This window comes from Dreissena polymorpha, chromosome 12 (genome assembly GCF_020536995.1).
Source record: "Dreissena polymorpha isolate Duluth1 chromosome 12, UMN_Dpol_1.0, whole genome shotgun sequence".
NCBI lineage: Eukaryota > Metazoa > Mollusca > Bivalvia > Myida > Dreissenidae > Dreissena > Dreissena polymorpha.
The window spans coordinates 55,891,227-55,915,168 of NC_068366.1; the positions used below are offsets into that span (position 1 = coordinate 55,891,227).

Genomic DNA, 23,942 nt, shown 5'->3' on the forward strand with positions numbered 1-23,942 from the left:
AAGCCTTTGATCAGCGAATAATATGTTTTGCCGTGGAGTCAAAAATAATGTAGGAGCGATTGTCCGGGTTGACAAAATAATGTAGGAGTGATTGTCCGGGTTGGCAAAATAATGTAGGAGCGACTGTCCGCCCTGTCAAAACATCGTAGGAGCGACTTTCCGCCCTGTCAAAACATCGTAGGAGCTACTGTCCGCCCTGTCAAAACATCATAGGAGCGACTGTCCGCCTTGTCAAATTTAGATTGTCCGTAGGAGCGATTGTCCGGGATTCGAAAAACCTTTTTAACACTCTATAGAGTGTCCCAATGATATCATGAAAATCATGGCCACCAAGGGGCGGGGCTTTTTTCCTTACATGACTATGGTTAAAACATGTTAACACTCTCAGTCGCATTTATAGTCCAATCTCCATGATGAAAAATTCTTATGTGATTATGAATTTTCTTCAGCAACATTAATACCCTGCCCCATACGATAATGGCTCTTATGCTTACATGTTTGTTGCCTGCATCTCTGCAGAATATTAGCTGTTTTCTCCCGATATGTTATTAATTTTGTAATATCAACAACTTGCTTAATACGTGTAATAAATTGCTTATTTTTTATGCCAGGTGTATTGATATGTGTTTATGAATGATGAAGTTTTGATGAAATATCATTAAATTGTAAAAACTATGTTCATGCATTCTTTTATTGCACAGACTAAAATTGTTACTACAGAGGTTTACTTAGAGACTGTATCACATAAATGGTTGCATAAGCTCCTCTGTAGAAGCCGGAACACATTTCATTTAGTTTATCATTATGTACATAAGGGGACTTACTTTTAAAGTTTTGATTGTGCTTTTTAACAACACATGGAATCCATATGTTCTTTTCATTAACTTTTTGCATTCTGGGCACTCATACACAACGGACTGATTAATGTCCTCAACAAATTCACTATCACAATGTTCATCCTCGTCACCCCCATGACACAAAATCCGCCTAAGACATGTTGAAGAAAAACAGAAAAGTCACTTAATAACTTGATCGATATGCTAAATATCGGAGAATGGCACAGTATACAGGTCTGAAGATTTCTATACATATACTCTAGGTTGTAATGTTATTTATTATTGGTAAAATTGTGCTTTGAATTGAGCGGTAATTTAAGAGAGCAAAGAACACAAACAGCAGATTAGAGCAGACCAAGAACAGATTCTCTCCATAAGAAGAAAAACTTGTTCAGAGCTTTATTCAAATTATACTACAGGTAAATGGCATTCGGATTATTCAAATTTGAAAAATGCAATTAAAATGAAAAACAAAAACCTAATTAAAACAACCTATTATTAGTTGTTTGTTGTAAGATTCTTATCGCTCCTTTATCTCATTACAAAGGCCATCTTTATATACCGGTAAGCATTGTTTTTTTTTTCAAACTGGAGCCAGATAAAATCGCTTAATAAAACAATGCGGCATGTGATTTATTTTAATTGACACGTTACCGTTGAGTGATAATACCGCATACATTCTCATTTTAATAATACATAACATATTTGTTTCAAATCGCAAAAACTGGAATGCGAAAGCGAGTTTTAGAAATGTTGATAAGCGTGTTTACTACCGTTGCAACCGTCAAACAGTTGCGCGTTTAAACCTATCTCGCCAAAACCACTGGATGCGCGAGAGTTTGCCGATATTTGGCAAGCTGCCTATCTCTGTTATCTATGTCTCTGATAAAACTAATTACTGCTGTGTTGTTTTTTTCATCCTTTCCATTTGTCTCTTTTATATGTCTGTCAAATACAGGGCATATTAAGGCTCGATTGGTCATTGTCGGCTCGGGTACTACTTACATGTACCCCGGGTACTCTAAGTATACTTACATGTACCCCGGGTACGGTAAATATACTAAAACGTACGCGGGAAATTAAAAGCTGAATCGGTCGTTGTCGGCTATTTTTATGTCCCCCACTATAGTAGTGGGGGACATATTGTTTTTGCCCTGTCTATTGGTCTGTCTGTTGGTCTGTCTGTTTGCGCCAACTTAAACATTTTGCAATAACTTTTGCTATATTGAAGATAGCAACTTCATATTTGGCATGCTTGTGTATCTCATGAAGCTGCATATTTTGAGTGGTGAAAGGTCAAGGTCATCCTTTAAGGTCAGAGGTCAAATATATGTGGCCAAAATCGCTCATTTTATGAATACTTTTGCATTATTGAAGATAGCAACTTGATATTTGGCATGCATGTGTATCTCATGGAGCTGCACATTTTGAGTGGTGAAAGGTCAAGGTCATCCTTCAAGGTCAGAGGTCAAATATATGAGGCCCAAATCGCTTATTTTATAAATACTTTTGCAATATTGAAGATAGCAATTTGATATTTGGCATGCATGTGTATCTCATGGAGCTGCACATTTTGAGTGGTGAAAGGTCAAGGTCATCCTTCAAGGTCAGAGGTCAAATATATGTGGCCCAAATCGCTTATTTTATGAATACTTTTGCAATATTGAAGATAGCAACTTGATATTTGGCATGCATGTGTATCTCATGGAGCTTCACATTTTGAGTGGTGAAAGGTCAAGGTCATCCTTCACAAGGTCAAGGTCATCCTTCAAGGTCAAACATCATTTTTTTCTTGGTTTCCTGTTTTCCTGAAACTACTAGTTCATGATTGAAAATTAAGTTTTTATTACATTTAGAAAGGAAATCATACTGCTTATATGGGTTATATCAAATATTTCAGTTGTGTGTGGTATTTTGTATTTTATACACAATAATGAAAAGTGATATAAGTCCTTGGTGTTATATGTCTGTTTAGAGGGAAAAAGACAGCACAGGAACTAACGTCTGGGATATCATATCCTTATCAGAAAACAAAACAGTTAATAACTGAAACTGCAAATATAACTCAAATGTATTTAAACATCATCGATTCTATTGGAGAAGTGGTGTTGTGTCCCATATTTGAAACTAGCCAGTACAGTATGTTTCAAGAAGACTCTCGCATGTCTCTGTTAATAACGCTACCAGTGCACGGTGTTGTGAAAGATAAAAAACAAACAATTACAATAACAAAACAATGAACCTAACACACTGCCCTATTCAGGCATTTTGTGTAAAAAAAAAACTTGTGGAATGTAACTGGTACACTAAGGTACGACATTGCACCGAAAATGTTTGCAAGCTAAATTTCTAGGAAAAAAAAACTCCAAAACTGTTACACGGGAATAAACAGCAAAAGAAATACAATTCCGAATGACAATAATTATGCTTCCAATGTTATTGTCTTTCTGGATTGTATATATCATCACAGTAATGGATAAAAGCAACGTTTGGATTATCAAAAGGTAAATGCAATATATTTTCGAGACAAGTCACTTTATATATACAGCGAGTGTTGCAAAATTATGGTCGGAACGTTTTATATTCATCTATACAGAAATATCGGGGTCTAATCTTTTACCAAAAGGACATTATATTCAACGTAAATTTTGGTACTGATTTAAGAAAACTCAAAAATTATTATTTCAATTTTCATTCCGACACCTTAAAAAGAAAACATCAATTATTTAATAAAGTTTGGTGTCTTTATACAATGTAATATATTGCTATGTGTATTATCTGTTATATGAATTGTGATTCCTACCCCCCCCCCGTAAAAGTCCCATTGGAGTTCTTTTTAAATGGGAGTTAGACGGGGGTCCCCCGTCAAACACCCGTTGGATTTTATTGACAATGGGGGATTGACGGGGTCCCCCGTCAAACCTCCCACGGATGTTTAATGGAAATGGGAGTTTCACGGGAGCTCCCGTAAAACTCCAACGGGGGAAGAAAATCTACAAACACTTTATTTTCTTATTCAAGTACTTATTTCTTACAATTATGACTTCAGCATGTGTATTTGTAAACATTGAAACAGAAAACAAAGCATAACATTTAAATTACATTTTTTGTAAAATATAGGTAAAATTCTCCCGTCTGGAAAAATCTCCCGTTGGAAAATTGCAATTCTTAACGGGGGAACCAAAACCCCGTTGGGATCCCACGGGGGATGGCAACTTTATCATCAAATAACTCTACTTTCTAAAAACATTTTAACTCTTTTTTTTCAATTATATGTATGTACACAATGCCCCCTACAAATATGCAAAATTTCATAACAATTGTTCAATAAATAAAAAAAATAAGTTTGCAAATAATCTGGATTTGCAAACTTAATCTGGATACTGTTTAAAGTGATATATGATATAGACAATTTTATGTACAGAAAATATGTTTACCTGTATAAAAGAATCCAGCGATAACACATTCATTTTCAGTCGGGATTGCATGAGGCCAGTTTAAATATGACTGATGTCTGGATGATTCTGTAGCATAACGAGGGTATCGCGGTAAAGTTTTGCGCCGTTTAAATGATGTCTGTTCTGCTGATATAAGCGCCAATGAATGAGATATCTCATTACTAGGAACAGCTGAAGCCAAACTAGAAATGTTATTCGTTACAGAGTTTTGAGATGAAATTACTCCGTGTACCGTAACATCTTTAGCACTACTGCACCTTTGCGCGGTTTTCTGTACACCACTTTGGGTCACTAGATGTGAATGTGTAAGTTTTGCTGCGTTTTGAAAAGATGTAGATGCATTTTCTGAGGCATGCATATTGTCAACAGATTTGACATGGGCGCTGATAGTCCCATGTGTTGTGTTAGTAAACATTGCGCCAGATGGAACCAGTTCCGCGTTATGTGTAGCTAATAATCCATGGATTGAATTGAGGGAACTTGATAATGCGTATTGATATTTATCAAGTGGGCAAACGGTGTCTTTTTGCAAAGAAATGACTGGTGCATTCAGTTGTCTTCTAACAAACAGTTTTATTAGTTCCTCGTACCGCACCTTTCTGTTGCTGTTCAACAAACAATGTTTTACCAGATTAATGAAAATTAATTCCTTGTTGCCCGATTGCATTGCTATAAAAAACGTGTCCTCCTTACATTCCCATACAATAAAGTCTGAACTTGGGATGCCTTCATAATACATTTGCTCATTGAACCTTCCTCGGTATTTCATTGTTTTGACAATTGTAGGAACTTCTGGTAAAAGAAACACTTCCAATGTTCCATTATTTAGAAAGTACATTGGACAATCTGGAAACAAGGCACATAGAGTCTTTATAACACTTGTAATGTATATATCATCGTACCGTTTAATTTCAAATTCTACACGCATTAAAGTAGAGTCACAATCTTTGATCGCATTCTCCAGTGACTGTTCCGGTTGGTTTCTTAAATGGGTTTTCTTAATTAACTTCCCTTTGATGCTCCTTTTCCAAGGTATCGTGTTTTTATTACTGACGCGCGTTGAGAATTCAATGGTCTTGGTGTTTGTACACATTTTTATTTATTTTAAACTAATATTTATGTGATTACACTGTTATCAGATACAGCTTGGATGTTGTCCAGTCGTGTGCAACAACTCACAGCTTGATATATAGAAAACAAACGTGTTTCACCTGGTGTATTACATAATCATTGTCAAGTTTGGAAACGACTGCTTTACGTTCACCAATAAAGTAATCAATTATATATAATCCATTATGTAGTGAACCAATTAGAGACTTAAACACGTAGTAGTGGGTAGAGCATATCGAACAACAGAACAACTGTATTGTCAACGTGTTTTTCGAATTGTCTATCCACTTTGAAACTAGCTGCACTATAATACATGGAAAAAAAGAAACGTGAGGTTACATCGTCATGCAAAAACACATACCGATAATAACAGTTGTAAACACTCTTCAATTTAAAACTCTTGTACATACATCCATGTGTAGCTGATCCACATTCAGCATATGCCTTTCTAAGCAACATTAACACTAGTGAACGAATCACATGAAACAGTATTCTCATCGTCTGCTTTATAAAAAAAAATGTTATGTGTTTTTCATATCTTATCTTCCCGGTTACAAATGTGGCAATCCGCCAAGTTTTGTACAACAATAAAATATAACTTTAAAGGCCGGTGTGTTAAAGCAAAGTATACTTATCGGTCTTATCAATCCGCGCATAAAACTGGGACAAGAAGCTCATGATTTTAAATTTGAAATTGATACTTTACTGTTCTATTTATTCCAACAATGAATACAACATTTCCTTTCTACACTGTATGCAATAAACAGTACATATATCAAATTACTTATGTAATATCCAAAAGTTTTACAGAAGCTAGTAACTGAAACGAGCGGTTTAACATAAACATGGACATAAACAATGAGTGTCCTACATGTATATACTGGGTTAATACGTAGTTTCATAAGTGTGCACACTGTGATAAAAATAGATACGTTTACGACCAGTTAGATAAAGAATAACAAGCGGTTAGTTTATATATCATTTGTCCTTCTTCAATGTGTTAGTTACAACACGATTTTGAGCGTTTTACACATCGACATAACGTACATGGGAGTGAATGATATCGACTTCAATCTTATATCTTACTGAAATTGACTTAAGAATCTACAATCAATTGAGGCATAGTATATACCTTATGAACATATTGTTGGCGGCATGATTCCCAGACGGGACCACAGGCGAAAAAGAGATGATGATGATGATGATGATGATGATGATGATGATGATGATGATGAACATATTATTCAACCAAACCGTAGGAACTATTTCGTGAGATAATGGACAAGGCCCATGTCACGTGATACAGTTTGCAAGATAGCATAGATACCAAGATATGTTTATGGTTAAAACATGTCATCTCACATTTTTATCTCACCAATACCAATTAAATAACTGTGCCAGTTATTATTTGAGCGTATAGTTCCCATAATAGCAATTTGCATTCATTACAATTCACAGTATCAAGTGAACTCGGTTCAAATCGTGCTACTGACAACATGCATTAAATCATACATAGATGCATTTCCCTTTGGGTGATTTTGTACTAACAACGTGTTCATGAAAACATTACAACACTGCCATGGTATCACTTTTATTTACGAGTATTTGTTACAAGTAACCGCATTACTTTTTTGGAATCGACAGGCACAAGGCAGAGCTAGCTCTGACAAAATATAATGTATGCCTCGTATAGGTGGATAGATCTTATTTTGTGAATATAGCTGTTATTAAACATGTTCAGCTTTTTTAAATCACCTCTATTTATTTGTGTTCGAGATGTATAAGCTTTTAAATAGCATTTGAATGTATCTGAAACATAGACAAAATATAAATAAAAATATGTAAAAGTATGTACCAAACACGTTAATACATGTAAATCAACTGTCGAGCGAATACTGTCGGAGTATCGGCTGATGTCGGAATGTCGGCGTAAGATAATGTCTCTAATGCTGTACGAATCCACTTCAAATGCAATCCAACCGGATCAAGAATAAGGTCAACGTTTGTTGGAACGTTTGAATTTAATAAAAATACCTTTTATACATTCAAAATGTAGTAGTAGGAGATCAGTTTTGAAGGGTGAAGTTACTATACTTCCTGGTGTTAACCTAAACCTCTTGGTAGAGTCTGGATCAGACTTTGTAAATGGAGGCAGGGCGATGGCAATAATCGAAATCGTGCAAAGAACGGGCACTGTTGTCATATTACATTGAACAGTAAAAGGCTGCATATTTAAACAAAACTGGTTCGTTATTCAAATCAAATCGAAATGTATAGAAAGATCTCCACATACCGTGAGATTATTACAGAATATAGGCAGAATTATATTCAAAACACTTTTCACTTTGTACCGATATTCATTCACTACGGAAGGTGCGGAATGCAACCCAATCGTTGTGAACTTAACCATACGATTTGTATCTAATCAAAGAGGGGAATGCACATTAAATTTGCAGAAGTGTACCAAACATTGAATAGTTCCATCAAGTTAATTGTTTTATAAATTGTGATTTACCCAAACGTTGATGTTTTGTCTGTTTTGTATAGACAAACCTATTGATTCCATTTATTTACGTGTGTTTCTGTTATTGAGCACGTAAGTATTGCTTACGTATTATTTACAACGGTGTGTTTATCGTGTAATTTAACAACATGTATAAAATAGATCAGTGCTACAATTGTAAGATGAAATATGAAATTGCATGAGGATAAAATATAGGTTACGTTGTAATATCTCAAGTTTTATTCCGACAAAAATTAATTAAACAATCTTCCCCTCTTGTGAATTCTATATTTAGTCTTGAGTTCTTAAAGCGGGTATATACGATTTTTATATGTGCTGAATTGTAAAATATTGATACAAATATGTTATAATAACACACAATATGCAAGAAAAATGATACATTTAAGACGAATTTCATAAAATACAGCAAATACAAATTAGCGCCCCGAGCCGATTGTGACGAAGATAATTCGTAATTATTTTCCTACAATAACCGATGCATTCGTCTTTTTAGTAAGTGTTCGTGTGTCGTATGAATCGATATCGCTGCAGGAATTTCAAATGAACCGTTAAACTAAATTTAGATTCACATCGTACATGCATGATATACATGCTGGCGAATTCGGCTGTACAGCCTTTTTCGATTTCAGAATTAAATATCTGGCTTATTTAGCATTTTTCGACACATGTTCTTTTTAACTTTTATTTAGTTTATATTGAAATATATGTATAATAAGTTTTTACACATTTTATATTAATAAATAAATATTTGACAAGATCGTATATACCCGCTTTAAAGGGGGATATTACATTTTGTCAAACCGAGGAAAATTTAAATAGTAGTGCACACGCGCATATTTACTCCGATTAAACTGTGGCGTACTGGCGGGTGATTTACTTACAACCGATGAATAACAAAGTTATTTACTGACAATGTGATCTTCAGTAAGAGCATGTGATATAGATAGAGACGAAGCCGTTTCACAGATTGTGTAGTGTGACATTGCCTCCCACACATACAGCATTTCCGAATCGGCTCACACGTAACGCGTGGAACAAGCGCATAGTATTGTTGGTGTTACTATTAGAACAAACATAATATCAAGGTGAAATCGGACTATGAGAATATCACAAGTAGGTATTTGCCGACCACTGCATGCATAGATGAATAAAGATGTGTTTATTTTTAGATCACCGAATACTAAACATAATTGAGTTTTTATTGTTTATTTATTGATCATATAATAATAAACATTTTATATATGAGAAGCGTGAGGTTGAATGTTCACCTAGGTGCATCCCACAGTTGATCTTCCTGTATTGCACATAGCAGCTCACAGTCGACAAATGCAGTCATATGCAGGAAAGTTTTAATACTACGACGTTGGGTATAAATATGTTGAATAAATTATATATATTTGAATATTTTTGGTAAATTATGGAGTCATTATCAAATATCTACTACATTTATATCTTAAAGGATATGAACATAAACACAACCTCAAAAATAGCACGTTCATGATTCCCTGCTTTGCATATGGAAATGTATTTTTAAAACATTACACGTCCGAAGAGCGAGATAGAAGCAAAGCAAGTGTGTTTGTTTTCAATTTATCGGTATGTAAACGTTAATTTTGTTTTAAATATATGATATAACAGTATGCAATTATTCATTTTTATTTGTATATTCTCACCAGAAAAACATTAACACGTGAAATAATAAAACAATAGTTTAACAATATTAAGTACATAATATTATAATCATAATAACATATAATTACGTTATAACTATAAATTATAATGTCGATCACACTTTATGCCTGCGCTTGAATACTATTGATCCCAAAATTGATCAATCTAGGTACATTAATATATTTTTAAACGTGAATACCGAGCATCAAAATTGATGTGTAAGAAATTAAAATATATAGCAATAGTATGTCTGAAAACATTTAAAGCGGGTATATACGATCTTGTCAAATATTTATTTATTAATATAAAATGTGTAAAAACTTATTATACATATATTTCAATATAAACTAAAATAAAAGTTAAAAAGAACATGTGTCGAAAAATGCTAAATAAGCCAGATATTTAATTCTGAAATCGAAAAAGGCTGTACAGCCGAATTCGCCAGCATGTATATCATGCATGTACGATGTGAATCTAAATTTAGTTTAACGGTTCATTTGAAATTCCTGCAGCGATATCGATTCATACGACACACGAACACTTACTAAAAAGACGAATGCATCGGTTATTGTAGGAAAATAATTACGAATTATCTTCGTCACAATCGGCTCGGGGCGCTAATTTGTATTTGCTGTATTTTATGAAATTCGTCTTAAATGTATCATTTTTCTTGCATATTGTGTGTTATTATAACATATTTGTATCAATATTTTACCATTCAGCACATATAAAAATCGTATATACCCGCTTTAACAGTCGTCAGAAAGCCTTCTCTCCTTCGTTCGGTCACCACGTGCATTCCGTTAATAATACATATGTAAAAGCATGATTTGTCAACTAAGTCTTTGATTAACATGTATCAACTGGTTTTTAATGAAACATTCTGCTAAAATATTCGGACGGTGAAAATGACGTTGAATTTCAGATGAAAATATATAGGGCTCTTTTGAATAGACCACACACCTCATAACGATAGTTGCTTTTAATAAATGTATAAACGTTAACAGTCAAAAAAGCCGGTTCTATTTGTGTGTAAGAATTAACGAGATACACTTATGATATGAATGAACGTAATAGATATAACTCGAGGTGTATATGTTATGCTTTGTCACCATGATAACTGCACTTGGTGTGTACAAATAAAGGTGTCGATGATATCGGTCCTAAAAACACATACTTTAAAATAGCAGAAATGACACAGAAAGTTTGATCTCAGAAAACACGTGCCTGCATTGAAACCTTAACACATGTCAATCTATTTTGATTGTTATATTAAAACGTGCGCAAGCTTTTTGTTCGTGCTTTCAAAAAGAGCACGAGGTTGTGTTTGTGTTGTTTACTTCATTGCAAGTAATGCGTTAAATACAGCTGGGGAAGAGATTAACATCTTCCTGGCCGATCCCGGATACGTCTACATAACTGCATACTTCAAAGTTGTTTTCGAGCTTGACAGTTTATATAAAATGATGATTACAGACGCTTCAGAGAAAATGATGTTAATATCGTTTAACATCCTCGAGCTTCTTAACACATTACTATGCCAAGTTATGGGTTCATAAATTTGAAAAACAGTATAAGTTGGAATATGAAATGTTTCGTCAATTTAAAGAATTCATAACTTTACAATTAGACCAAGTCCCTTGGATACGGTCTACAAAAGTATTTCATAGAACGTTGGTTAAACCAACTCATACGGTTACGTTAACGCATTTACATGTTCTAGTATTAGCAAGAAATGTGCGTCAGGGATGAAATCCAAGCCTTAGCATAGAATACCAGTATTAGATACCATTAAAAGACTCGCGGCATCCTCTGGACCTGTTGATACACACACCTCGATGGCGACTAAAATTGACATAAAAATAAGTCGTCAAGTAGCAAATTATGTTTCGCAAGAACCGTAACATGATAGTGAAAACATATTGTTCACAATTATGAACTAAATTATTTTAAAGTAAAAAGTAAAAAGAACATCAATAATTGTAATAAAGTAGAATTCATAATCCACTCAAAACATTCACAGTTCCAGTATCTGGCTACCGTTTGATTGTTTCAATGGAAGGCGTCAAAGATGGCAACATCGGCGTAGCAGATCGAACGTTGTTACTGACAGGGACATTCAGTGAGGTGTATGGACGAGGTGTGTGGGCGTGGTTTAATTCAGTCAAATGCTGAACAACCGATGAATTGTCTTTACGGTTAAAATTAGGAGCGTTTCTTGACAACCTTACAAAACGATTTGTCATAGTTTTTCGCGATACTAAATGTTTGCCTGTGCCTCCTGTGAGCTCGTCTTGAATTAAATCATGCGATTCATCCTGTAATTCCTTGATTTTCTGTACATGGGCGATCCTTCGTTGAATGCCAGATTGTTTTCTGAATTGAATTTTATTGGAGCTAGTCCCTGTTATCATATGCGTCGGAGACTGTAAATGGTCCCTGTTTGGTACGCTCCCCCTCCTACTTACAGGAATAGGAGAAGAGCCGATATTTTCTCTATGGGGCCTGTATAATCTACTTCGAGGTGAGATCACTGTTTTATTCTCACCGCTATCAATGGTGATTGGGTGTGGTAATGTTTTTTCTACTTTAACATTTGGGCGCTGGACTTTTCCTGGAAAAGTTGACGCTCGTGGTCGAAATGGTTCATCGCTTTCATTAACAGCGTTCGTTGCCGAGCCCTTCCAAGGTTTATGCTGAATACTGGTATCTAGGTGAACATCTGTCTCGTCAATTTCAACAGCCTCACTGGCTGCAAGCGCAGGATTTGGGGAACTTGAAGTCGCGGAATTTAGACCATTCGTCATGTACTTGTTTGCAACCTTTGGCAACACATTTTGATTCAATTCCTCATCGACATGCTGATTATCATTAGCCTCTTCGTTTTTCGGCTTCTTGATGGGCGATTGAACTCTGGCAATCTTCAATATGTCGTTGGTTCCCTTTGTCTGCATAATATCTGAGAAAGCGTCATCAGCTGCATCTGGAAACAAATAACGCATACGTCAAGGCTCTAGTGGAGTTGTTTCAAACGTCGTTTGCTTCCTAAAGGGAATTCTAACATACCCTTTATTTTAATAATATGTGCAATAGCTAATGATTGACATTTTAATTACATTTGACAAGTTCGACAACTAAAACATTTTTCTAACATTTGTATGCGGGCATTAATTTAATAAAAACATTTGTAAAAAAAAACACGCTGATATTTAACCAAACACTACAAAAAGTAAACAAAGACAGGGTATGAAACCTCAACAAAATGTACATTAATGTTTATATTCGTGGTACATGCATACATCAATCGCAACGGCTGTTATATGTATTACAATGTTTTCCGAATAAATGCAACCAAAAGCACACATATGTCAGAAGAAAAGGAAAAAGTATGTTTTAGCAAAAATATTCAAATTGGATGGTTTTGATGTATCGCATTAGTTAATAGTAAACAAAAATATTGTTTGCGAATAATGGACTGAACATGATTGAAAACCACGGACCTAACATGTTTGAAAATCTGTTTACCCTTGGTGTTTGAAATGGGAGTAAAGCAGAGCTGAATCAATAGAAAGTTATCCATCACAAGCCCAACGGAAACATGTTGTATGTGCATTCAATAAAATGGCCATTAATATTTCTCGAAATGAAACACAACAGTTGTTTATAGAGGCAACTATATACATATAAATATTCAGAACTATGCTTTAGTATTACCTCCTGGCCCTGATGAAATGTGTGAAACTATATGCGTCCCAATTTATTTTCTTAAATCGTTTCATTTGATAACGTATACTTTATAATTGCTGCTTCATTTTACACCAAATATGCACAATTAGGACTAATGACAAAGTTCATACACTATTTTACCGGATGTTGTAATTTGCGTTATACACCATAACATTTACTTCACATCCATTATATCGCATGCAGAGGAAGATATAAAAGGCTGCTACGTAGCGGAAAATAGGAGGAAGGGGGAGTAATCTAAGGTACTGGGATACAATTCGGATATTACTTTTCCGGACAAGGATTCTTCGCCGGTGGTAGTTGCGTAAATATCCTGTATAGAAATTCAAGACAAAATTGATTTTTTGCGAACAATGTAGATCTGCTACATATAAGAGAATAATAAACGCAAAACAGGATACAAAGAAAGATACGACTATATTAAGTATATACTACCATGTTTGTTATGTATCAGCAGTTCATATAGACATAGAGTTCACTGCATCAGAAATAATCACATAGAATAAATCAGAAACACACGACTGATTTATATGCAGTTATTAATATGTTTTACTGCCGTATAAGACACTGTTTCGTGTTTTAAACCACCGCTTAATTGAATTACATTCAAAACAGAACATACAGTTGAGGTTTAGAGTTATTTTTATCAGGCAAAACATGCCCACGTGTCTAAGAACATCGTGGACAGCCTCTCATTATTATTTATACCCAATTAACCCATTTCTTTCCTTTAGGAGAGCCGTTTGTATTTCATGTGTAGAGCCATAAAGTATTCATATAAACAGCCATAATTGGCGCAATACTTGTTTTATTATTTGAACTAATGACGTCATTTAAAATAGTAGCAGTAAACACATCAGACGTATTACTTATATCTCATTCCCATCACGAATAAGATTTACTCTTAGATTTAATGACAAACCATATTTATACTTAGGTAATTTATTAGCAGCTGTAAAGTGTGGTTTGCAAATTGCACATACTTGTTCAGAAAAGGTTTTCCTTGAATTTCAAAGTACTATTTTCATTTTAGTTTCGCTTAAACAGCCAGATATTTACACACGTTTGTGCATAAGTAATAGAACGTATGAAAGCACATAATACTTTTTTATGTAAACTTTCCGTTAATAGTCAAAATACATTATGGTTACTGTATATATAATTGCATATGTAAATATTATATCCACTGTTATGTTTTTAGACAATTAAACTATTTCAGGGTTTAGACGAGCCCGATAAATTTGTTATAATGTTAATGAGCATGGAGTATTCTATAAAAACGCTGAATATTATATTTAAACGTCATGCGACGTAATACAGTAAAGCCCATTAAAAAATTATTGAATCTTACAAAATAACACAATAATTAACTTTACCTGATTTCTCACATTCGGTGTCTTTACTGCTCCCGCCGGTGCTTTCGGCTTCGATTTGACTCGCGACCGTGTCCCTGACCTTGACTGGTGACGTCACAGGGGTCCGGATGGGGCTGCCAGATGGAGACGTCACGACATTCGAAGCAGCGGGAACGGGCGTTTTCCGTTGAAGACTGGTACCAGGTCTCTGTCGGACAACAGTAAAAACACTATGACAGTATTCTTTATTTTCTATATATATGTTTTTGTATTATGTGTTTGCATTTTACATTCATATCATTTGATTTATTAAATGTTTTATGGATAATAAACACATATTTATTGAATAATAAAAGTGTGGTTGTTTATTTCTTTTCTTTTTTTGAATATGGCACTTGTTTTTCTTCTGCTCCATAATGTGTTCTCTTACTTTTTTTTATTTAATCTCTTCTTTGATACGTTTAACTAATATAATTGTGTTTACCGATTCTATTAGATGGTAATTCCTGATTGAATTCCTATTTCCGGCTGCAAGTCGATTGTCGGCTGCAATTTTCCCGCTCGCGCGCAGGTGCCCATAATGTTTCTGCAACTTCCGGTTTATAAGGTAATACATTGCGGTTGCACTGCTCGGCACATTTCCGGTAACATAACGGATTACCTCCCCTATTCTAAATCCCTGATTTTCACTCATATGACGTATAATACTGTTATCGATGTCATCTGTTTTCATCTTGTTGGGGCAATGAGCTCTTGGTAGCGGACATCCGGGTCCTAAAAATGTTAATAAGAGGTTTGTGTTTGTTTGAAAATAACAACAAGAAATGCTTTCGTTTTAATAATACATCATTTATTTCTAAAACATTTGCAGGCTTTCAGCTAGAAAAAATGTTTTTATTATTTGAATTATAATTGCGTAATAAATCCCTCACGGTAAATATGCGTCGGATAAAAGGAAACAAACGCACACAGAAGTGTCTTAAAGCTTGTTACTTATTTTAATCATTTGCATATGTGACGTGACACTTTAAATTGTCAGAGAAATACGAAAAAATTAATGCAGTGGTCATCGAATGAGGTAATATTACAGTAATAGCTTTATTTATATAGAAGTTATTTACAGTTTCGTAATGTGCTTGCGGAGCACATCCTCGCGTGCAGACAATCAACAAGGTAAACTTTTTATGATGGTATAAATAATGTATGTAAAAACAACCGATTACTCAAGGTTGTATTACACCTCAATGCAAAACTGTCTGGGAGAGGAAAACATCCCGAAATAATCGTATAGAAGTGTTTACGAACACCCCATTATGTCAATATTATCTAGAATCCGAAATAATAGAAGTGCTTATAACTAATTCACGTACTTCGATAGCAGGTTTCTTTATTCCCTTTCTTTAATCGTTGAAAATAAGCATTTATTTCTTTACGATCGCCTGTCGACATTGCTGTTTTTGTTACATCTCTTTCAAACGCGATCGTCAACGATAACGTATGGCGGATATAATTCCAGCCTATTTCATTCGTCGAAATCAAAGGTATTGTTTATGCGATCATCTTGAAACGTGAACAACGTGGTCTGAAAACGAAAACTGCTTACAGAACATATATTATTTAAAGAAGTGGTATTGATTTGTCCACCAGCTGGGGCACGGACAACTTTCACTTTATATAAGTAGTTGCGTTGACGTTACGTTTACTGTTCACATGTTTATTACATATTTTCACTACAACTCCTGTTAACTTAAGTACTATGATGTTTTATAATGTTTCCTGATTTTGCACATCGACGGATATAGGGACGTTTTATCAATAGTGTTCATATATCATGTACTGTACTTAATCAGAAGTAATACCCTTGGTGAAACACTCCTGCAATGATTCCGACATTCCACTAAAAACGCGAATCAGAATACATGTTTCAGATGACGAAATTATACAAAAAGTAAAATTTGGAACAATCATAACAAGAAAGGTCCTTAAAATATATATATATATATATATATATATATATATATATATATATATATACTAATACATAGTGCCAGTTACGCGGTGTCGGTAGTTTTCAGACTAAACTTACGAGGTCAATATAAAAAAACGGGTTCTGTATACAACCCCGCGTTCTAGGCACATTTAATTACTATGAGGGGGTGTAAGGGAGGTAATGCAATCAAATGTCACAATAAGGTCTTAAATCGAAAACCACAATCAAGTCTGAAATTGAAATTTTATATACCTCGCAATTAATTTCGCTATACATTTCCTTGTATAAGACGTTTAATAAATGACGTATTTATATATAATACTATATAGGGTACCCCTATATACCTTAATTCGTTTTTATATCGGATAAAAAAGGGTATGGGGATACATGTGTTTAAATATATATACGGCGATTACATTTATTTATTTATTTTTACAAACGATCATTACTAAAATAAAAATAAATAAGATCAAAGAGTCAGAACTAATGTCGGGGATGGGTTTTGTCTGAACAAATCAAAGCCACATTATGTCCACATACATTTCTAGTATGACGGACGTAGATTACAATCTTATCAAGGAAACGCCAAACGAAGGCTAGTATTTCTGAAAACAAGCTTGGTGATGAAAATCTGTTGTGTCACACTATTAATCAATCGCCACAAAACTTAAGCGCCCAATGTGTTATTTAACAAATGGTTCAATCAACCGAAAAGTACCAGTGTATGACGGTAATGGCCGGTCTTTGTGTCAGCCTTCTTTGCAATCGTGGTTATTATTTGCAAAGGATTATTTTACATAATTACAATACGTTTCTTATAAGACCTAAATACATGTTTGGCAGTAAAACCAAATTGACATTTCGACAGTTATGCCGTATACAAGTAATGCATAGTACAAAGCCAATACCGACACGTATACATATGTACGCTGCTGAACCATAAAATATGTGCATGTTACATATAAACAAATCTACAAAAAAGTGGAGATTACCCAACTGCGTACATCCGTTACGCTATACCGCACAATACGGATAGTACACCAGTTTTCGTTTGACAATTTAACACTTTTAGAAGTCAAAGCAGAATGCTGTTTATTTTACTTGGCTTTTTTTCTCGCAATTGCGAAAATGCCAGTTATTCATTCGGGCTTTATAGCGGGAAATTTCAACAGCATTTTATTGGCTGTTGATAATGCCCGATTATGGTGAAAAACTGTGCTAGACAGGTACGCAAACAAAATAATTTACCTTCTGCGATCCACGCATGCCGCAAAACTTCTTCCATCGTGATTCGCCTGTCGGGGTCGGGATTAAGTAATTTCTTAATGAGGTCACGGCAGTCTGAAGAAGAAGAAGGGGTAACGGGGATAACTCATTTTGGCGTAGAATGGATGTGATAGATAATGTTAAATTATATGTTTTGTTGTTGTTGCTACTGCTATTGTTACTTCTGTTGCTACTGCTAATAATGTTGCTGATGATATGGATGCTGATATTGATGATTTTGCTGTTGTGGTGATGATTTGGTATGGTAGCTGTGCGCATTGTAGGGCTGTTCTTTAAAAAAAATAATGTTGAGTAGTTAATAGACACACAAAACAGACGCTAACTGTAAAACAATAAGGAAAAAAAGATCAATTAACCATTTATCTGGTACCCATTAGTCAAATCTGTTCTATGAACTTAGAATCACATAAATATGTAACGCTCACTCTTATAATAGAAATCTCCGATACAAACAGAGCAATTATTATTGCTGCCAGTCAGCATTTCTGCAAATGATTTAAATCTGCCAACATAAAACTATGATAATTATTATGCAATATTCTGTTGATAAAATCCTCGGAGGATGACATATTACATGGGTTATATTGTACTCCTCGGTGAAAAACGTCATTGGTAATTATTATGCACTTTTTTTCCGGTGACACAAAGGTTTTTATGCTTCGTTCTTTAATATTATTACAACAGCACTTCAAAAGAATGGTCGCGTATTTATGTGAATTAACTAAACAAACTTAATTGTTATGTCTTCAGAGAAATGAGCGGTTAGCAGTAACACGGGACAATTTAAACTCGACGCGCATGCTAACAAGAGAGAAGCAAAATCAGACTCGCATAGTTACACTTATGTAATCTTAATAAAAGAAACATTAATCATGCTAGTTTTGTTGTATCTATGCTTTTAAGTAATATAATAACTGGACACGTGAATTAGAGTTATTTGTCGTAAATTGATTAAATAGACTACTGTGTGTTCCGTTTCTTTTTGTTTGTATTCCATTTTGAAATACACCAATGTATCTTTATTATTTTAAGAATATAATCTTTGAAAGCATGTGCATGTATCTGCTAACGCTAGTCTCAATAATCAGAAATTGTCAAAGGTCTCATCTGAGTACAAATATAAAGACTGCTGAAAACGCATACATTACAATTTATTGTCTAGCAACGAAGACAAGAAATAATTGATAAATATTAATTATACAAAAGAAAAAAGAAAACAAACAACGGTGCAAGTTATAAATTCTCTATTGCAAAATGATCGTTTGAATAGAGCGACTAAATAGAATATATGAAATTATGAGAGGTTATACTGTAGGTATGTCTGTGAATGATTCTTATAGTTGTATTGTCATGTTTGCTGTTACGTACGTATTTATACATAAATGCGCAAGTATTATATTGGGTAAAATGTAGCCTTTTATCTTACCTCTAGTTATCCCATCAGGAAGTGGGTTCATCTGCCCAGTTATCATTTTCTGGTGGAGAATTTTGATGTTGAATGGCTCCACGGTGAAAGGAAGGTTCCCAGTCAACATGGCGTACATGTTCACGCCACTGCAACATTTGTCAAATGCAAAAGGATAATACATTAAATAGGTTTCGCCTGTTTCTAACAACCATCAATAAATCATCACAGAGAAGCATTCTATGGCATACTTTATCTCTAATATGCATACCTTAAAGGAAAAAGCTGTTAAGTTTGCGAAAATGCGGCTGTGCAAAGTTTTTTCCGGTTGCTGATCTGATACAATTGATTTTCATGCTTGACAATTGCTAGCATTGTCTTCGGAACGACTAATATACAGTAAAAACGAGTTGTTATACAAAGTGATGCTGTTGGACGTTTTACTATGGGAAAAATGACCGTCGGTTGTATTCTTTTCTAAAAGATCAAAAATATATCTTTATTCCCATTCAACGGTGTTCATCCAATGTGAACGTTTTGAACTTTGTATCGCGCGCGAAACGCCAAGATACGCAATAAGGGTATAAAATATGCAATTTTATGATGCAAATTGAACGTTTTTGGCAAATGCTCGTACATGCGTTCGATTAATGAAGTTTTGCTCAAACAGCGGCCTTTATCTACGTCCACCCCCCCCCCCCCCCACACGAACCATTACGCTGAATAATATATGTTCTGGGAATTAATCGGGTATTTGAGAAAATCGAATAACAACACTTTCTTGTTTACTGAGCACGCCCCATGGGAACGCACTATTAAACATGTATGGAGTATTTTTCGCGCCCTACTTGTTCCATACCTATGGAGATTATGACGATGAGTACGAAACAACGCGCGCGTAATTGTATTGAAAGCAAGCAATTTTATTAGTTTACGTTAACTACAGGCCATTTGTATCATGCTGGGACCCTGGTCTTCACATAACGCAGTCTAATGCGCTGAAAGACCTCGTCATTCTCGAAAACACACATGAACATATCGAGAAAGTTCGTTTGTTTCGCGCGACTCACCAGGCCCCCCAATAACCAATCAGTGCAGTATGCATAGATACCGGTGTGTACCTTTTGAATAAGTATGTGTGGAATTCGGAGTAAGCAGCGAAAATAAACAATTTATGTTTTACAGCAGCACACATTTGATTCTGATCGGTTCTCTTTGCAACTATACGACGGAACAGAAAAATGTATTATCGTGTTAAGTTGGCATAAGACCGCCGTTAAAAATGTGTCGCCAGCCTGTATTTTCAATCTTCAATATCAAAATTGGAATTTATGTAAGCATATATTTAAAAAAGTTACCAAAAGATTAAGAAAATGATGGTCGATTACTATGCGGAGACATCGTTCCCTACTCACATGCTCCAGATGTCCACCTGCGGTCCGTACTTCCGGCGGCCGAGCAGTTCCGGCGCTGCGTATGCTGGACTGCCGCATTGAGTGACACAGTAATCCTGAATTCTCGGTCCGTCTTTCGTGGGTACGAGCTTCACACAGTTACTCAGACCGAAATCTGCATGGCAAGTTGTTATAAACATTCATGATATTAGATTTATGGGTCTCGCTCTGTGGAACAATGAGCTTAATGCATGTGCGTTACGTGTCATTCCATATAAGCTTGTGTAGTCGGCACAGGCTATTCACGGACGACTCTCTCTGCTTTTATGGAAATTTTTGTTTACAGGAATTCTTTACCTAGCAAAACTCCAGTTAAGGAGAAAAGTGTCGTCCCTTCTTAGCCTGTGTGGACCTAATAAGTTAATATGTGACGTCACTTTACGCACTTGCATAAAGCCCCGTTTTCCCAGAGCGCTGCTTAAATATATGTAACAAATGTTGTTTCTGAATGTATTGCACATATTGGCTATAGTATACATATTTAAATATAACTGGCTACTTCATAATTATATTACCAAAGTATTGATCCTGTGTCTATGATGTGTGAGACCTTAAATGAAATTTTAATCAAGTTAAATAAATCCCCTCACGATGCCTAATACTTATTAGCATACTGGCAGTATAGTGACCGTTTTCAGTTTCATTATATTACCTAGGTGCCGTGTACTTTAAGTTTGTTACTATCAGAAACTCTGTGTTCTCTTGCTTGTGTTCAGTTATATGAAATTATCAATTAACGAAACGATCATGATGAAATACCATATAAAGATCTACTTTAACAATTAAAAATCATTGTTACATACATGTATACAAAACCAACATGTTTTATTAAAATATAAAAATGTAAAAAATAATAATAAAACATATTTTTCATTTTTATGAAATAGCTGTAAACTTATTACCATTAACATTTCTTATGCAACAATATACAGTAATTGACACACACACGACTTGATACTGTTACACAGAAATAGGTTCTAATTTATAGATCTATAGTTCTTTTAGGTCATACTTTTAAGAATATCTTTATAATCCTTCAATCAACGGCCTCTAAAATTCTCACCAATTATTTTCATGTCCTTGAACTCGTTCATTAGAAGATTTTCTATTTTAAGATCCCTGAAAACAACATACAATTAATTAATTTAAGCACGCTGATACGATAAAAACACCTCTTTGATTACGAAAAACAATGGGAAAATCCTATTACTTCACGACATACTTCAATGAGTGCTTGTAAGTAAGAGATCAAGGTATTTGATCACCTTGGAATACAATCTAACTTTATTGACACACACGCACGGTTTCAAAGGCGGAGATGACGTCATGAAAACTAGAATGAAGGACATATTCGATTAGATGAAGAAAATAGAAATGAGCGTCAATGTGTCAGCGCAAACAATACTCTTTAGTCTATGCTATATACCAGTAATATAATGGCAAAGTTTGTATTCAGCAAACGGCATAGCCTTGGTGTATCTTCAAGTAACTGGTTTACAAACTTGGAAAATCGTATCGCATATAGATCAGTTAATCAATAAATAAAACATAAAGGACGCCAGACATACTATTATTTAATGGTTATGAGCTTAGATTAGCTATAATTGCACTTGTTTGTCAAAACATTTTTTTAAACATTTCTCATTCTGCTTTTGTTTTTGGTTATTGACACATTACATTATTTTATATATAATAAGTATCATTTGGTTACAACATAGAAAGAGGGTCATTTAAGTTCGATACTTGAACTAAATTGTTGATACATTTTGAGTAATCTCCGCACACAAATGACACATTTCCATATAGATTTTAATTTTACTATTTATAACATTAAATAGTGTTTCAAATTTGACAGAGGCATGTTAACGACAAACCTGTGCAAAATTCCCAGCCGATGTAAGTAGTCCACAGCAGACACAATTTGGCGAATGTATTTCTTAACTTCCGGTTCCGGCAATTTTCGTCGTTGCGAAATATAGTCCATCATGTCCCCGCCTCTGCACAGCTCGGTTACGAGATAGTAGCTGTTCTGCGTCTCCATAATTTCGAGTAATTGTACAATGTTCGAGTGGCGAACCATCTGCAGGATTTTCCCCTCCCTCCGTAAGTTTTTCCGAACATAGAAGTCCTCGCGACTTTTCTTCTTGTCGATTATTTTCACGGCCACCTATGATATTAAGTTGACATTAAAAAGTAAAACAGATTCACAATTTAAAACACGTTTTTTATTAATCATATCCACTCAGTGCGAACAGGTTTCGAGTGTCGTTATTTTGACAAATGTATGAGGTAATAGGTCGTATGTGTTGTTTCGTGTAAAACTACGTTCTTAGTTTATGTTCTGGAACTGCGAACGCTATATCCAAATGAAAACTAAACAAACAAATATTATACCCTACATTTCGGACATGTCAACAACAACATCATTTCAAATTATAGTGAATTTCATGCTATTTTTAGACTACGATTATCATTTCTCTGTATATGTTGCCTATATGAACATCGGGTTACTTATTTTGTCCATGGAACTCAGGTAAGCATTTTTAAGTAATATTTGGTTCTACCATTTTTGAGAGGCACGGAAAAGAGCTATGTATGCCTTAAGGAAGTACAGCACGGTTGCACTTTTTGTGGATTAAGGTTAATACTATAGTTAAATTTTGAAAAACATGTCTTGATTGCTCTTGATTATAAAGAAGTCTTAATCAAAAGTTGGACTATTACTCAATGTGTTATGGATTTGCACGCAAATATCACATGCAAATACATGGTACTTAGTACTATTCACTTGGTACTATTCCCAATTAGCGACTGTGTTTATTGCTTTGTGCTTTCCAGGCATCTCCGACCGAGGGCTTGAATGGTTTAAATTTACATTTCCAAACAATCAAAAACAAAACAAACATATTGGATTTCAAAAACAGTTTGGAAAAATTAAATTAATTTCTTAATCTGTATTTCAAACAACCGTTGAGATTGTCTCTCATTGAACGTGCAATTTCCCATAGGTAAATATCCGTTTACTTACGCGAAGAACAACATCTGAAAACCATGAGTTCATCGATATTTTAGAAAAACAATGTGATTTTATTAAAGCTACACAAA

General features: G+C 34.7%; 2 protein-coding genes across 3 annotated transcripts in view; one reads left to right on the plus strand and one right to left on the minus strand.

Moving 5' to 3' along the window:
• The window catches only part of LOC127853191 (testis-expressed protein 11-like), a 199,511-nt gene that overhangs the window by 46,990 nt on the left and 128,579 nt on the right, over positions 1-23,942 (plus strand). The window lies entirely within an intron of this gene.
• Positions 11,095-23,942, minus strand: part of LOC127853192 (hormonally up-regulated neu tumor-associated kinase homolog A-like) — a 66,334-nt gene continuing 53,486 nt past the window's right edge. The window contains exons 9-10 of one of the 2 annotated variants that reach the window (XM_052387468.1): positions 13,615-13,659; positions 11,095-12,582 (exon numbers count right to left, since the gene is read on the minus strand). In XM_052387468.1, the coding sequence (XP_052243428.1) occupies positions 11,636-12,582; positions 13,615-13,659 (992 nt within the window). In that variant the 3' untranslated portion in view covers positions 11,095-11,635. The remainder of the gene's footprint in view (positions 12,583-13,614; positions 13,660-23,942) is intronic. The other variant, XM_052387469.1, reaches the window with a different exon arrangement.